The 15,455-nt window shown below is 35.5% G+C and overlaps 2 protein-coding genes across 11 annotated transcripts in view; one reads left to right on the top strand and one right to left on the bottom strand.

Annotated features, from left to right (window-relative positions):
* The window catches only part of cdc42bpaa (CDC42 binding protein kinase alpha (DMPK-like) a), a 55,401-nt gene extending 46,498 nt beyond the window's left edge, over positions 1-8,903 (bottom strand). For 5 of the 9 annotated variants that reach the window (XM_049464110.1, XM_049464112.1, XM_015606522.3 and 2 more), the window contains exon 1: positions 7,496-8,902. In XM_049464110.1, the coding sequence (XP_049320067.1) occupies positions 7,496-7,673 (178 nt within the window). In that variant the 5' untranslated portion in view covers positions 7,674-8,902. Of the gene's footprint in view, positions 1-7,495 lie in introns of all 9 variants that reach the window. The other 4 variants (XM_049464108.1, XM_049464111.1, XM_049464109.1 and 1 more) reach the window with 1 other exon arrangement.
* A 1,571-nt stretch (positions 8,904-10,474) lies between these two features.
* lft2 (lefty2) lies at positions 10,475-15,455 on the top strand. Of its 2 annotated transcripts, XM_022672493.2 has the most exons (5): positions 10,475-10,535; positions 13,490-13,717; positions 13,861-14,104; positions 14,249-14,500; positions 15,005-15,455. In XM_022672493.2, the coding sequence occupies exons 2-5, from the start codon at positions 13,525-13,527 to the stop codon at positions 15,327-15,329; spliced, it is 1,014 nt and encodes a 337-aa protein (XP_022528214.2). In that variant the 5' UTR covers positions 10,475-10,535; positions 13,490-13,524; the 3' UTR covers positions 15,330-15,455. The 2 variants fall into 2 exon arrangements, with proteins under 2 accessions (XP_022528214.2, XP_007252112.3); XM_007252050.3 differs by lacking the exon at positions 10,475-10,535 and having other exon boundaries at positions 13,453-13,717.

Genomic DNA, 15,455 nt, shown 5'->3' with positions numbered 1-15,455 from the left:
ATATATAAAATTTAAAAAGAAACACTAAAACACAAAGATATCAAGCAATATTACCACAGTCTGTTTTGCCTCATTACATTTTGAATAAGTCAATCAGCCAGTCCTTTCACTTGATAAGCAGGTACTGCAATTGAATGTAACCTATATAGCCATACTCAGACAACACACATCAGCCCCTTAGGGATCTCCCACGACATTCTACTTTGCACCTCATGTGTGAGTCCATTCACTGATCACGCAGTGAAGAATGCAGCCCTGCTTCCATGGCCTCAGTAAATGTCACATGAGAAAACATGGTAACGTTATCCTGTCTAGTCTAACACGCAACACAAAATTCTATGGGCTACTACTACTACAGCATGATGCATGTATTCACTACTGTGCCTGTGGCTGAGGTGTGTCCATTTCAAGCAGGTTTTCAACCTGACTGTGTGAGAATCTAGCTTTTTGTTTGTTTGTGTTGTAAATCTGCAGGCAGGCAGCCATACAGAAAGGTACAGGCATTTGTGCAGGGCAAAACATAACATAGATCTTCTTATGCAGCTAAACAGATTAAGTTTAAGTAAAACATAATTTTATCGTCTTCTACTTTTCTATAGCAATGTTTTCTACATTGAGGCTGGACTTAAATTTGTTAGTTCTTCCTTGTAGCAGTATTTTGTCTAGCAGTAAATCTTAGTAAATCTTTGGCTGATTTGTTGGCTACATTGTATTATGTTTGTGTTAGATTTTTAGATTTTCTTAGGTATCACTTTACCTGGCTGGTACATTATGGATACCTCATAGATACTCACTTAACCTTCAACTAACATTCAGCTAAATATCTGTTAAAAGCAACTGAACTTAGTTCAGCTAAATGTAAATAACTCTCAATAGAACCAAACCCTACACATAATCCTATTGCTAACCAAAAACCATGAATTAACCCTAAAACCCCAACCTAACCCTACTATTAAACTAAAGCTTATATTTAACCCTAACCATTAAAGGTTAGAATAAGAGTGTAGATAAATGTTAAGGTTTATTCATTTTATTAAACTTAGAACTCAGTTGTATTTAATCTACAATTAGTTGAATGTTGGTTCAGTATCTACGAGGCATCAACAATGAACCATCCAAGTAAAGTGTTTCTTAAATTATTATTATTTAATACAAAATAGCTGTAGGACAAATTACTGTTGCTCATAAAACAAATAAAATGTACAGATGTTTGAAATGTTTAAACTCATACACTAGACATCCAATTTAGACAGCTATTTTGTTGCAATAGTATATTCTTAAAATTACAAAATATTTTATTACCAAGTATATCATTATCACAAAAATAATCTGAAATATGGTGACATTTTATGGCCACATCAGCACCTGTATGAAAACTATTGTTAGGATATTTGACAGAAACACGAGCCTATCTACTGAGATTCCCTCTGACAGGTTCTATATGTAAAGATGTCAAAATCTTTTTTTTATATTTATATAGCACTTTTTACAACAAATGTCACAAAGCAGCTTTACAAAAATACAGGTCTAAGTCTCTTTTGAAAAATCACAAAGGCAACAATGGCAATAAAAAACTCCCTCAGACTTAGAGGAAGAAACCTTTGGTGAAACCAAGACTCAAAAGAGGAACCTATTCCCAAATTAATTACTCTCCAATTAAGTGCTACTAGCCATTAATCCTCATTAATCTCGATTAATCTCCTAGCACTACTAGGCTTGTTAAATTACAGCATGCATACAGAATATATCTAAATAAAAAGTAGCTTTTTAGCTTTAAATCTTTAAAAGATTATTCTACATTTAAAACTAATCTTTATTTTTTATTTGAGCATAATCTCATAATGTCTTTCAAATATGCTTGCTTGGAAAAGAAAAAAAACAATGTTTATATAACGTGACTCAAAACAAAAAATAACTAATTAACTGTTTCATTGTAGCACTTTACTCCAAAAACTACACTACTACATAATGCTTCCGATTAGTTAGTTGTAAATACGATTTTTTTGAAAATATAAATAAATATATATACTGCTTACATCAGATAATTAAAGTGCATTCGCGTAATCCTAAAACTAATACTAAAAGACCATACTGTGTTTCTGTCTCCAGAGAAGCTTCAGGCTGCAATTACTAACTCACAAAAAACTAGCAGATCACAGCATTAAAATAGAAATAAAAACTGTTGAAAAAGCCATCAAAAAGCCTTTATGAACCCAGCATGTCCATGCCATGATTTACCTCTTGTTATTGTCAGGCTGTAAAACAAGCCTCCAGTCTGTATTAATTAGTGTTCTGAATTCAGAAACTTCGGTGCACACGGCAGTGTTTCACACTCTAGTCTGGGAGGCATGAGGATATAAATTAAATGAACCATACTGTCTATCTCTTGGGATGCCCTGCAACTAAAGGCCATATAAAGGCAAAGGAAAAAGAGGAGCTGTAAAACACTACTCCCATAGAGGGTAAGAATCTCTTAAAGTCATGAGCTACTACAGCATACTGCAAAAAAGATTACGCAATTAAGTGGATAAGTCACATCCACAGCTGGAAGGAACAGAACAGATTGTGTTTTTATCTTTATTTAGAATATAGAACTGACAGGTTTCACTGAAGTAAATACATTCTACCACTCATAACATAAAAGACTGCAAAATCATACAGAAAACCTTGACTTAATTCAAACATCAAAAATAAGAGTGTCTGCTTGTTAATGTGTGCTAATTATAACTGATGGTATTTTAAAGTAATATCAATATTCTACAGTACTATGGCATTTTCTTTTACAATCATCTACCAACAGATTTTAAGGAGGAGTTCAATTTTCGATTTCATAGTCTGTCTTAAATCAAATGGTTAAACAGCTTAAACAGGTCAAAAAGGTATATGGCTATGTTCATTCAACCCAGTCTCATTGGGTTGGTTCATTATACATACATTTCTTTTGCTTAAATCAGATTTACCTATATTGACAGTTCATGTATTGACATATATTAATGTTCATAAACGGGAACAAATCTGTGCCTGAAATGGCATGCACATGAATACTGCTAAATTTATGCACATCACCTCCGCAGAGATTTAATGAATGAGGAGACTGCTCACTGGTTGAAATATAAATGGTGTTATAGTAGTGCAAGTAACGCTCAACATAGCGTCTGTTTACGAATGAAGTCCCGCCCTTCATCAAAAACAGCTCATCAGCTAATGGGTTACGCATCAAGCAGGTGTTGGCTTATCATGATGGAAAATCACATTTTTGTACATGATTCATGAGTTTTCTGACAGATTTATCAGTGTGTAAATGAAAGTTTACATTCATGCTGAATGAATCTGAAATCTGATGTGGCATGACCACAGAGCCCATGGAAAACAGATCTCTTTCACATTAAGGCCAAAAATCTGTCATTTCAGCCTGGTACTGTGAACATAGACCGAATGTACACATTTCTGCCTAAAAATGCATCTTTTGCAACAAGCTGGACAACACTTGGTTGACAGATTTGTAGTTAATACAAAAGCACAGGAACTCAGATAAGCTGCAGAGATATCTGAACCTGACACCAAGAACGCTAACATGCATTACATTCATAAACACAAATATAATATATATAATGTAATTCTAGTTGCATTCCATTCTCATGTGATTTCAAGTTCCATATATCATCACTCATCTGTCTCATTCTCACTATTATTTAAAGCAATATAACCACAAACTCAGACTAACTTCAAATTAATATAATTTTCTTAGATTAAAAAAGCAAACATTGCAAGCTCATTGTGTTAGCCAGACCTCATGACTTAAACTATCACTTCCCCATTAAGACTTGCCCATTAATGCTGTTTGAAATACCAGAAGACAGCTGTTAGGGGCTGTAAACTTAGTCAGCATTTCAAACTGTTAAACAGCTGGGTCACAACAACCCCAATGACTGCTCTGCTGCATTGACCTATGTGTGACTGATCATGGATGTTACATTTTCAACAAAAATACTCTCATTTCATGTGTTTAGCCACCCAGTGTTTTCAATGAAATATCTCTGATTCAGTCAAATGTATTAAATATAACAACAATTATGGATCATTGGATTTACAGGCCCCCTATGTGGTGTTAACTTCTTGTGCCCACATAAATACTGTTTACACACTAGATTACACACTGGAATGTATTCTGATCAGATTTTAGCCAGCTGCATTTACAATTGTTACTGTTATGTGAACAGGTTATGGACACATTAAATCCCAAATAATTTACACTGCAACAAATCAGTAAAACTAGAAACACTGCCCCAGCACGTGCCTCTCACAGCATCACAAAAGTGATAACAAGTCTGGCTGACAGATGGGATGCAAGTTCCAGCTTGTGTCAGCACAGTTTTCAACTCTAGGCTGATAAGGTTTCACAAGATGACATTGAGAAAAAAATCTATCCACAATAGATTAGGATCAAACTTTGATTAAACCTAAATGTTGAACCTTTGGTATAGATTGTGTATAGCACCTTTCACCTATTTTGGTTCAGACCAAATTTAAAAAAAAACTTGCTTTATTAAATTCAACTGGACTAAAACATTCTCTGGTCAGTACTTTGTAACCACTGACACTATCTCTGTTATGCTTATACAAAAATATTGTGTATCATATTAATAAAGTTTTTTACAAAGCGATTAAATTCTGTCATACTGCCCACCTGATCAGACCGTGGAATACAAATCACAACTTCCATATTTAGTAGGTGCAGCTTTGAGTATGAGGAACGCTAGGAGAACAAGAATAGCTCACTCAAAGGAAAGACTTGTTTATAATCTCCACTGAACCTGACCCAAGTCTCAGCCATTGACTTTTAGAGGGTACACAAACTTTCCAAAAGATATACACTCACTTGTCCAAGACAAAGAAAGAAACTTGTCAAACAACGGGTTTATAACTTCAGTCTTACTAATGGAACATTATAGAGAGCTAAAATCAGCACTGAACAACAAGGTAGCAAATCACCATGTATAGCGACAGATCTGACACACGGTTTTAAAAATAAACTAGATTAACTATATTCATAGCTTTTCCTAAGTGTACAACTTACTGCATGACCATGATGTGAATCTTAACTCCAAATGCTTTTTCTATTCTCATGACCCAATTAACCGTTTCTGGATTCCATGTTTACAGAGACAAGGTTTATAACTTACATGAATATTCTACAATTCTGGATACAAAAATAACGCCCCCAATACTTCATGTTGATAACAGAACTGTAAATACCTAAAATGTACTTGGCAAAAACTTGGCAACCCATGTAAAGGCTGATCATGCCCTGTGACATTTCAGAGGTGCTACATAATCTGTAACTGGGGTAAGAGACCAGCTGTAAGAGAGTTTCTTTACCCTTTGGCGTAATCTGGATTTCTAAAACAATCAAAAAACAATCAAAATAGATCTTTTATCAGAGGGGTTTAGCTCAAGTTCTGTGAACCTACTCATCTCTACTGTTCTCCAAAAAGCCCAGTTAATAAGCTAAATTAATTGTGCTGTTCCTGAAATAGCTAAAACTTTTTAAACATGTTCTGCAACAACAGAAGCTTCAATATCTGGAGTCCTATCCCCAGTATTTCAAAAGCTATTTGCAGTTGGAAGTACAAGCAAATACATTCTTAGATGATTGGCCTTTCTCTTTGGGTGGGTAGAATGTAATATGCCTCTCCTTCCCCCCACATCACTCAGGATGATGCTGGTGTCTAATAGTTGATAGAACGGATTGGCAGCTTCCGTTCTCCTCCAAACGTATTCAGTGACTTTATTATTATTCTTTTTTTGTGGTTGGTTGGAGTAACACAACTTTCAGGAAGCACAGTTTGGCCTTTAACCTCACATTGCTGGCAGTACAGTATCATGTGACATGGTCTTCCACACTTCAGACACTTTTCCTTTGACACATACTTAACACATGTACTTGTATGAGTGCTAGAGCAAATTTATTTATTAATCAAAACCTTTCACTTATGTAATACTGATGACTGTTTCAATATGTTTTGTAAATACTGTCAATACAGTGAACAACACAGAAGCAACATGGAGAAGAACTGAAACAAGTCAAGCCATGTTTAAGTTTTTCCCTGAACATACAACAATTCATCTGCATATTTGTGGCCTTGCACACTTTTGCTCTATTGTATTTTATGTCATGTTTGCATGCACAAAGTGCAAGTGTGAAGTTTAAGGAGATTGTTTACAAATGAAACAAAGGCAAATATGATGATATTCTGTCAAGCACTGATGGAAGGACACAATAAAAAAAATCTAACAACAGACAAGCAACAGGAGACAAACTGCATTAAAAACTCTGCACCAAACTGCAAGGGATCTTCAAAAGAGACTGGATCATCGATTGTTACAGCCATCCAAAACAATGAAGAAGGTCAGGAATGAAGTGACTCAAACAGAAAGGAACCCACATTTGGGAATGACAATGTCAGAGTTCTGACCCCAGCCCCCCAAAAAGTGCTGTGAGATTATTTGAAGCAGAATTTTCAAGCAAGACATCCCACCTTGTATAGATGACAGTTCTACAGGAAAATGACCACAGGAAAGTTAACGAAGGTGGTGCCAGTAGTTAAATAGTTAAATACCATGTTTGTTTCTACCACATTTATTAACCACTACTCTTGTTCTATTCAGGTTGTATTTGTATTGTCATTTTGACATGTTAAGTTGTCATACACTAGTAATTAAGTGTGTAATACGCTCTCTAATGATTATTTTTGCTAGTTGACTAATCCATTAAGCACTTTCACAATTAGTTAATTAGTCAAAGATTAATTCTTCCATACCCTCCATCTCTGCTTGCTGTGTGTATAGCTCCTGTTCCTAACTTTCTCTATTGCTACAAAACAACAGAAACAGCTAAATAACAATCAACCTGATGATCTGATGATTATTTTTTTATTAGTCAACAATTATTTAAGCTATGTGCTCCATCTCTAAAAACGATAGAAACAACTAGCTGAACATGAGATTTAAAAGCAATTCAAATGTCTAGATGTTATTTAAATGTGGAAAGTACTGATATTTAGTGAGTAAAAATGTAATCTGTTGTGTTTGGGCACTTTTGGAGACACAGACTAAGTTGAGTGTAAACTCCCATCTCCCATTGCGCTTCTGTCCCCAGCACTTTGTGTAATGCGGTACTGTTAAAAATAACAGTTAGTCGACAATGAATCCACAAATCGTTGCAGCCCTACAAGAATGCCCACAACAGATCTATGTACCTACAAACCCTTAAACGAATGTAAATGTTCCCTGTAATAAACATTAGTGACAGATGCTGTAAATAATGTGGATATTTTTAAAACCTTCTTAAAACATTTATATCGCGATGTATATTGATATTTACTTATTGCCCAGCCCACCCATAAATATCACCTAACTAATCACTCTAAACATTAAGTGTGAACAATCATGAAGCCGCCTGTGTCAGATGTCAGATTTGATGTGCTGCACTTACCCCACTCCAAGAACTCGGCTATGTTCTTCTCTCTTCTCAGTGGAGAGTTGTTACACTCGTCAAAAAGGCAAACCAGAACATCCAGAAGCGCTTCGACGCTGAAACACTGCACATTAGACTGGACAGGGCCGTCCAGCATCATCTTTTCTAGCTTTTTCAAACGAACTTCCCCCGACATGGTTTAAACGAGGAGGGTGGGCCCTTCCTTAACCCGAATGTGACAGAATATGACTGCAACTAAAAAACAATAACATGAAAAGTGATCGCTGAGCCACGTCGCTGGTGGGGCTCAGCAGGCAGCTAGCTAGCTTAGCTCGGCTACATAAGAAAACAGTTCATGACCCCATTCATCTGCAGCAGCGAACCATTGTGCGTTGAAACTACATTAGCTAGCTGGCTATCTTATCGCTGCTTTGAGAATCACTGTAGCGGTCAATTAAGAATTTCAGCTACATTTTTTAAGTTAAAGTTTGTCTGAGTCTGAAGGAAAAAGTCTTAAGCCAAATTTAAATCGTGCGGCATTAAGATGAAGTGAACTAGCAAACCTAGCTACCGTTAGCTACGTTCGCTGCAAGAACCAAGCTAGGTACCATCGAGAATGTACTCAACAAAACTCAACAAACCTAGCCTGGCCAGAAACCCAATGTCACTTTTACACAAAAGTGGTTCTGTTCTTATTGAACAGTGTTAGTTCATAACCAAAAAAGTGTCTTTTTCAGAAATAAAACTGCTCCTCAGCGCGACATAAGCTGCAATGGTGGTAAATACGTTAGGTTAGCTAGTAAACTCGCTAGCTAACGTTAGCTGTCCCTACAGCAGCAGTACATTAACGTATGCTAGCTAACGTTAACGTTAGCGCGCTAGCGGTGTTTGTATTGCTTACAAACTAGAATCTAGCTAGCGTTAGCTAACTTAGACAGGTCTAGAATAATAAAGACAACTTAAATGATTAGCTAACGACTGTGTTAACATGTTTTTTTACCATAATAAATCTGTTTGTAAAACGTTTACTTTAACGTTAACCCAAGTTTACTAGCTAGCTAACTAAGTTACATTAACGGCGAACCGTTGCGAACTATGGTTAGCTAAGCTAGCTAACCCTAAAGTTCTGAGCTAGCCGACAAGCTAACGCACAGCGATGAACCGTGTTAGCCAGATAAAAGCTACCCTAACTTAAGACAACTTGTAAAAAAAAAAAAAGCTCGCTCCTTCCAGAAGATATTACAGATAATCATCCATAACAATCCGCTGTTTTTTAAAGGTCCTTTTCTCCCTTTCCCCGGTTGTTAGTGGACTGCGGGAGTAGTGGCTGGTATTCCCTGCCGGAGAGTGATGATGTGGGGAGTGGGGGCTGTGTGTGTGTCTCTCCCCCTACAGCCCTGCTCCGCTCCGCTCACACAGACACACAGACACACTGCGGATACAGCAGCAGCAGGACACACGAACCGAGTCCCACACTAACATGGCGACCAACACACACACAGCTGTTTTACTTTATGGAAAATTGAGGGATGCTGGAAGTATTCCCGCTATGTGCATCAATCACCAATAAAGACACTTTCCGTGATCATTTCATTATTAACCCATTCATGTCGAAAAGAAAACACCAAACATTACTTTATTATATTATCCTAATTATTACATTTGGATTTGGATTTATATATAATTATAAATAATAGACTATACAATTTACACTTGAGTAATTAAAGCTTTGTTAAATATCCTTAGATTAAGTAAAAAAAGTGATACAATTATTTGGCAACACTTTAAAACAAGTGTACATTATTAAACATCGCTTACGATAGAATTTCTCAACTAATTATTAATTAACACTAGTTAAGACTATTTTTTCCTAATGTCTCAATTCATGCAGCATTAAAAGTTAGTAATATTTAATGTCTTAACTGGTGTCAATTAATAATCACTTAAGCATTTAACAATGCTTGTAAAGTGGCCCTTACTGTAAAGGGTCATCAATAATTTTCTAGTCCCCTTTGCTTGATCTATTTGAAACTCACAAGTATTCTAAGCCAGATGTTTTTTTGTTTGTTTGCTGAGACTGATTAATGTGCTATTTTCCTGAAAGTTGCAATTGCTTTAAAACCAATAAAACACTAAATAACAAAATAAATAGACAAAATGGAAACATACAAAACACAAGGCTAATCACCATTCTTTGAGATTCTAAACATTACTATAAAAACAGTATGCCGACATAAATAAATAAACAATAATAATATTATATACTACCTTAATTAAAACAGCAGCAATAGTGAGGCAGTATGGGATTTTGGATTAAACCAGTGTGAGGCACTATGTTTACACAAGCTCTGTATTACAATGCGTTATCATCTCTTTATAAACCTATTATAGCGCAGCAATACTTTAGTACTCTCGTGCAAACAATAATACTACTACTAATAATAATAATACTAATAATAATAACAAGTATTATTATCATTATTATTGTTGTTATTATTATTATTATTATTATTATTATTATAACAATCGTGTTGTTGACTAGGTTATATCAATGGCAATTGAGTTCAAACAACTTATTCAAAATGGTTTTTTTTTAAATGTACCATAAAGAACTTTAACTACAATGTATTATATAATATGCTAATAATTTTATTCTAATATAAATCAGACATCCGTAATTAGTAATGCTGTTATGTAAGCCATAATAATACACATATAAGGTCAGAGAAGCCTGGACTGCAGCCAGAGTCTTTAAAAAAAATCAAGCTATTCCTTACTAAATTTAGGAATTATTCTATTGATAAATATTGAATATTTATAGATGCTCATTGAGTGTAGCCTGTGAAGTTTGTCTACAGCTCTCTTTATTAGCTATAATCATATATGTGGGAAAATCTTGAATACATGTTTATGAATGTGACACGCGGGTTACTGTCTCCGTTATTTATGTTACAGCGCCCTCTACCGCCCCCGTTAAAAAGAGCCTTATTGATGTGAGTTGAGAGAGTTTAAATGCAATAAATAAATACAGCCAACGTGTATGGAATCAGTCTTCGCGGTAAGACAATGATTGTCAAATTATTTTATTAATGTAGGCGAGGCTTATTTTAAACTATAATTACGGATTGCGATAACATTTGCGTCAATACAATTTTCACAGCTCTGAAAAATGACAATGTTTTGGTCATAACAGTGAAAATTGGTGTACTCTCTTTGTTAGGGCTAAAGGCCTAGCCACTAGCCTGCCATGGTTTCAATTGACAGTTTTTGTAATGCTAATAACCCGCCTGCGCTGCCTCATTAGCACCTAGCATAATGTGTTTATTGGGGCTTGCGTTTTGATTAAAAGGAAAAGACACAAGGTTGTTGTTTGAGTTGTGTTTATCCCACCGAGTTTTTGTTTTCAATATGATAAAGAAAAAAAATACTCCATCCACAGGCCTATATAAAGTAGCTTAAAGGAAAACTCTCTAGTCTACACTTACTTATGACAAGGAGGAAGCTAGTTTTAAAAAAACATAAGAGGTATAATACCTGTTACTCAGTGCTTGTGGACTATTAGTAAAACGCGCTAATTACTAGACCCACTCCTAATTTAATTAAATATTAAACTGTTATTATTATAAATTGTGATGTAAGCAAAATAAAACACATATATCCACTATGCAGAATGCAAAAATACAGCTCTGAAAAACATTAAGAGACCACTTCAGTGATTTTGCTGTATATAGGTATATGTTTGAGTAAATTTTAAGAGTTATTTAAGAGTAAAATTATTATTTGGTGGAATAATCCTGGTTTTTAATCACAGTTTTCATGCTTCTTGGCCTCTCCTCCACCAGTCGTACACACTGCTTTTGGATAACTTTATGCCACTCCTGGTGCAAAAAGTCAAGATGTTCAGCTTGGTTTAATGGCTTTTAAACATCCATCTTCCTCTTGATTATATTCCAGAGGTCAATTTGGTAAAATCAAAGAAACTTAGAGCTGTATATCCACTGTGCAGCGTGCACAATTATATAATAAAATCTTATGAAACTGCAACTTAATTACAATACAATTGTGTACAGAGTCCACTAGAAAATTAACAACTAATTCAAACAAATATATATATATATATTTTAACCAAAAAAGGTAAAAATAATAATAGTAAAAGTAAAAGATAAAAATAGATAATAGAAACATAAAACAGTAAGGCACTCATTAAAACATTTCAGCAAACTTGTTGAATATAACATCCAGCCCAAACTTTCAGTCCAAGTGTGGATTATTAAAGTCTAAATGGGTTTAAGGGCAACTTAAAGATTATCTATTCAGATTAAAATAAAATGTGTATTCACACAGGACAGATTTGAGGTCCATATATGTTAAAGGGAAACATAAAATAGCAGAAACAAATTAAGGGTACTTTTATTCAATTAAGGCAGTAGACCTCTGGCCTTTTCTGTAATTGAATAAACCATATTTGGCAGAGTATGTAATGGATTGCATGTCTAGTCAGGAGTATTAACTATCAGCTGGCATCAGAACACATGAACAGCTCCAGACTCCAGTGCCAGACTTCTTTATGTGGAATGGGCTAACAATTTGCATAGATCATGGGTTAATAACCTGAATAACTACTATTTCAAACCCTGTTTCTAGACCACAAAAATGCTTTTTTCAAATGTAACAGTTTCACATATATAAGGAATAATTTGATGAATTGCTCTTAGAAATGAATTAACAGGTTAAAAAGGGGGCTTTTATTGTTATTCCACCCAGACAAAAATCTATATTCCTACAGTGCAACTGAAGTAATGTAAAAAACAATACAATACAAACTAATAAAGTGCCATATGCAAACATAAATGGGCAAACATATAAGCAGAATAATACAATACAGGAAATATAATAAAGAAAACAGACATTAGACAGAAACATAGCTATCGTGTGTAAGGTCAATATAATATGATATGGTATAAGACAGAGATGTGGTTTACGATGTGTTTATGCATGAGAGCATAACTGTTGAGAAAAATATATATAGTCCACTTTTTTTTTTAATCTCTACTCAGGGTTTAATGAAGGGTTTGTATAAAATCGTGCTTTAAAAATATAATATTTGCTGACTGACAGGGCCAAAAAACTGCTGTTAATTACTGGATTATGAGCAGTATATTTGATCAGTGGTCTGAAATGAGGTGATCTGTCATCTCAGTGTCTGACATTCCAGAAGAAGCTGGAGCCAATACACAAGGTGGAGTGAGTCCAACTTTAGTCTCTCTGTTTGTAGGACAAAAAAAGATCTGACTGACCCAACAGCAGCAAGAGATAATCACCCTCTTAGGAAAATCTCCTCCAATCAACATTCCTTATATGCTTAACAGAAATATAAAATATAAAATATAAATTCATAATAAATCAACAAATTAAATTTAAACAATTCTGACATAAAGTGCATATCAAATTTAGTATTGGCATTATATATATATATATATATATATATATATATATATATATATATATATATATATATATATATATATATATATATCCACATGAATATATATATATATATACTGATATATCTCAGTATTGCTATTATATATACATCCACATGTTTATATACCAAAGCTACAAGCTAATAGTTTTTGTTTACAGGCTTCAGTTGATGTTGATCCAGGTGGGCCCTCATTATGCTAATTCTTGATTCAAATGCACAGTTTGGGCAACAGAGAGAAAATGTATATTAGAATTTGATGAACAGGCCTTATAGCTGCAGTTAACAGAGAAACACAAAAAGTAATGAGCCACAATTAGTGGCTCTAATGTGTCGTGCCTTTGAAGTGTCTCTCCTCTTTTGGGTTGCCACCCACTTATGGCTGTAGCCTCGTCTAGACGTGATGCAGGGGATACAGCTGTATATAATGGGGAAGGCTCACTCAGCTTCAGTCACTTCCACAGTAGTGAGTGAGCTTGCAGCACTGTCAAACATGGCTCTCCTCATGCACATGTTTCTGTTTGCTGTAGTTATTTCCACAGCACAGGGTTGGGAAACTGATGGCATGAAAGAAGCAATTCTCCAAAAACTTGGTCTAACAGAGTTCCCTAGGATTGAGAAGAGGGATTTGGAAAACCTGGTCATCCCGACTTACGTCAAGAACAAGTATGTATCCATGCTGAAGAAACACAACAAGAGAAGGCGACGATCTCTACCAAGTCTGGCCGGAATTCTCAGAAGCAGCCATGCTGGCATAGGTATGTTAAGGCTCTGCTTTTAAAGAGAAATACTAGTGCTTGTTGTGTTTATTGTGTTCACATTATCTTTGAAAAGTGTATTTGTTATTAGTCACCTGATCTTTAACAAATCTTTAACATGCTCTTTACTTATTATATTATAGACATACCTGGAGAAATGAAGTACTCTGACAGAACCCGCCAGCACTTTGTATTTGACATGGAATCCAGGCTGCAGGAAAACAGCGAGGTCACCATGGCAGAGCTTAGACTTTACCAGACAGCTCCACTACATCAGCTCACATCTGAGAAAAAGAAACAGAGGCCTGTCAATAATGCCCGAGTGAGCATTTACTGGGTGGGAGGCAAGAGCGATGGATCCAATCAAACAGCACTGATAGACTCAAGGTAAGCATCAGAATGAAACAAATGTAAATAAATAAAGAAATATAATTCATATACATATACCATCCTTCTGAAGGCCAGATTTGTGATAGATATGTCTTCTCAGGGGTAGTTTTGTCATCGTGTTTAATTATTATGTTTTGACAGGTTGGTGCCGCTACATGAGGCTGGCTGGAGGAACTTTGACGTGACACAAGCTGTACATTACTGGTCAAAGTCCCAAAAGAAATCTCCAATGCATTTGGAAGTTTGGATTGAGGGAGAGAGGCCTGGCAAACATGCAGCTGAAATGGCAAAAAGAGTGCGCTTCACCACACAACACAATCCGGAAAACACCCTCACCAAAAGTGCTGGGACACCTGAGCTTGTTTTATACACGCTAAATTTGGAAGAATATGGGTAAGTTCACTTAAATTGTCTTACAGTCCTTTCTGTTTTGCTGTTAGTGAGTTCTTTTGAGGTAATGTTGAGGTGTGTGTTTCTGTTGTTTTTGTTAATTGAAGTATTTTAGCAGCTTAAGTTAAATCAACATTTCTACAGCTGTAAAGTGCGTTTTGATAGTTGTGAATTGACATCATTAACATGTGTTACATTGCTAACTGCAGTAATAAAGCTGTGAATAACCATGCTATCAAATATCTATTTCAAGTGTGGATTCAGCTATTCTGAGCCATAGCGGAAACTTAAAGAAACTCTTGTTTATTCCACTTTCAGCTAATGCTAATATGCTAGTATTGTTAGTATTCATTCTAAATAATTAAAATTAATGCAAAGTTAACATTAATCATATTACATTCTGTCCCATATTACCTGAATCCGTTTTTAGTACCTGCTTTAAGTATAAATAGCAAACAGCTGGAAAGGTCCAAATAGAGCAAAGTATTAATAATTCCATCTCCACAGGTCTCCAGGAGACTGCAGACAGGGCGCAGACAATGTGATGTGCTGTCGGGAGGAGCACTACATAGACTTCAGGGAGCTAACCTGGACGCAATACTGGATCATTGAGCCTGCTGGATACCAAGCCTTTCAATGCCAAGGAGGGTGCAAGCAGCCCAAGCGCAGTTACGGCTACGGGCAGAGAACCTGCAGGGTTGCACAGACAGCACCACTGCCAGTCATGTACCTGGTGAAGAAAGGAGAGCACACAGCAATCGAGGTGGCTGAATTCCCAAACATGATTGTTGAAAAGTGTGGATGCTCCATGGACAAACTCTTTACGGCTTAAGATACGGCAACACTCGACAGTTCACCCAAGCACTTAAAAGACTTTATGTATATTATAATCTTGAAATGCTGTTAATTTGTTTTTCTCTATAAAATGTTATATGTGTGATTCACTTATATTTTTTTA

The sequence above is a fragment of the Astyanax mexicanus genome, chromosome 14 (assembly GCF_023375975.1).
Source record: "Astyanax mexicanus isolate ESR-SI-001 chromosome 14, AstMex3_surface, whole genome shotgun sequence".
NCBI classification, from domain to species: domain Eukaryota; kingdom Metazoa; phylum Chordata; class Actinopteri; order Characiformes; family Acestrorhamphidae; genus Astyanax; species Astyanax mexicanus.
Note: the sequence above shows the minus strand (reverse complement) of the source record. Positions and strands in the feature narration are given on the sequence as shown.

Excerpts from the sequence above, each read along its gene's own strand:
- lft2 (XM_007252050.3), top strand. The coding sequence starts at position 13,453 with ATGGCTCTCCTCATGCACATGTTTCTGTTTGCTGTAGTTATTTCCACA. Across the intron at positions 13,718-13,860 it reads AAGCAGCCATGCTGGCATAG|ACATACCTGGAGAAATGAAG; the intron begins GTATGTTAAGGC and ends ATTATATTATAG. Across the intron at positions 14,501-15,004 it reads CTAAATTTGGAAGAATATGG|GTCTCCAGGAGACTGCAGAC; the intron begins GTAAGTTCACTT and ends CCATCTCCACAG.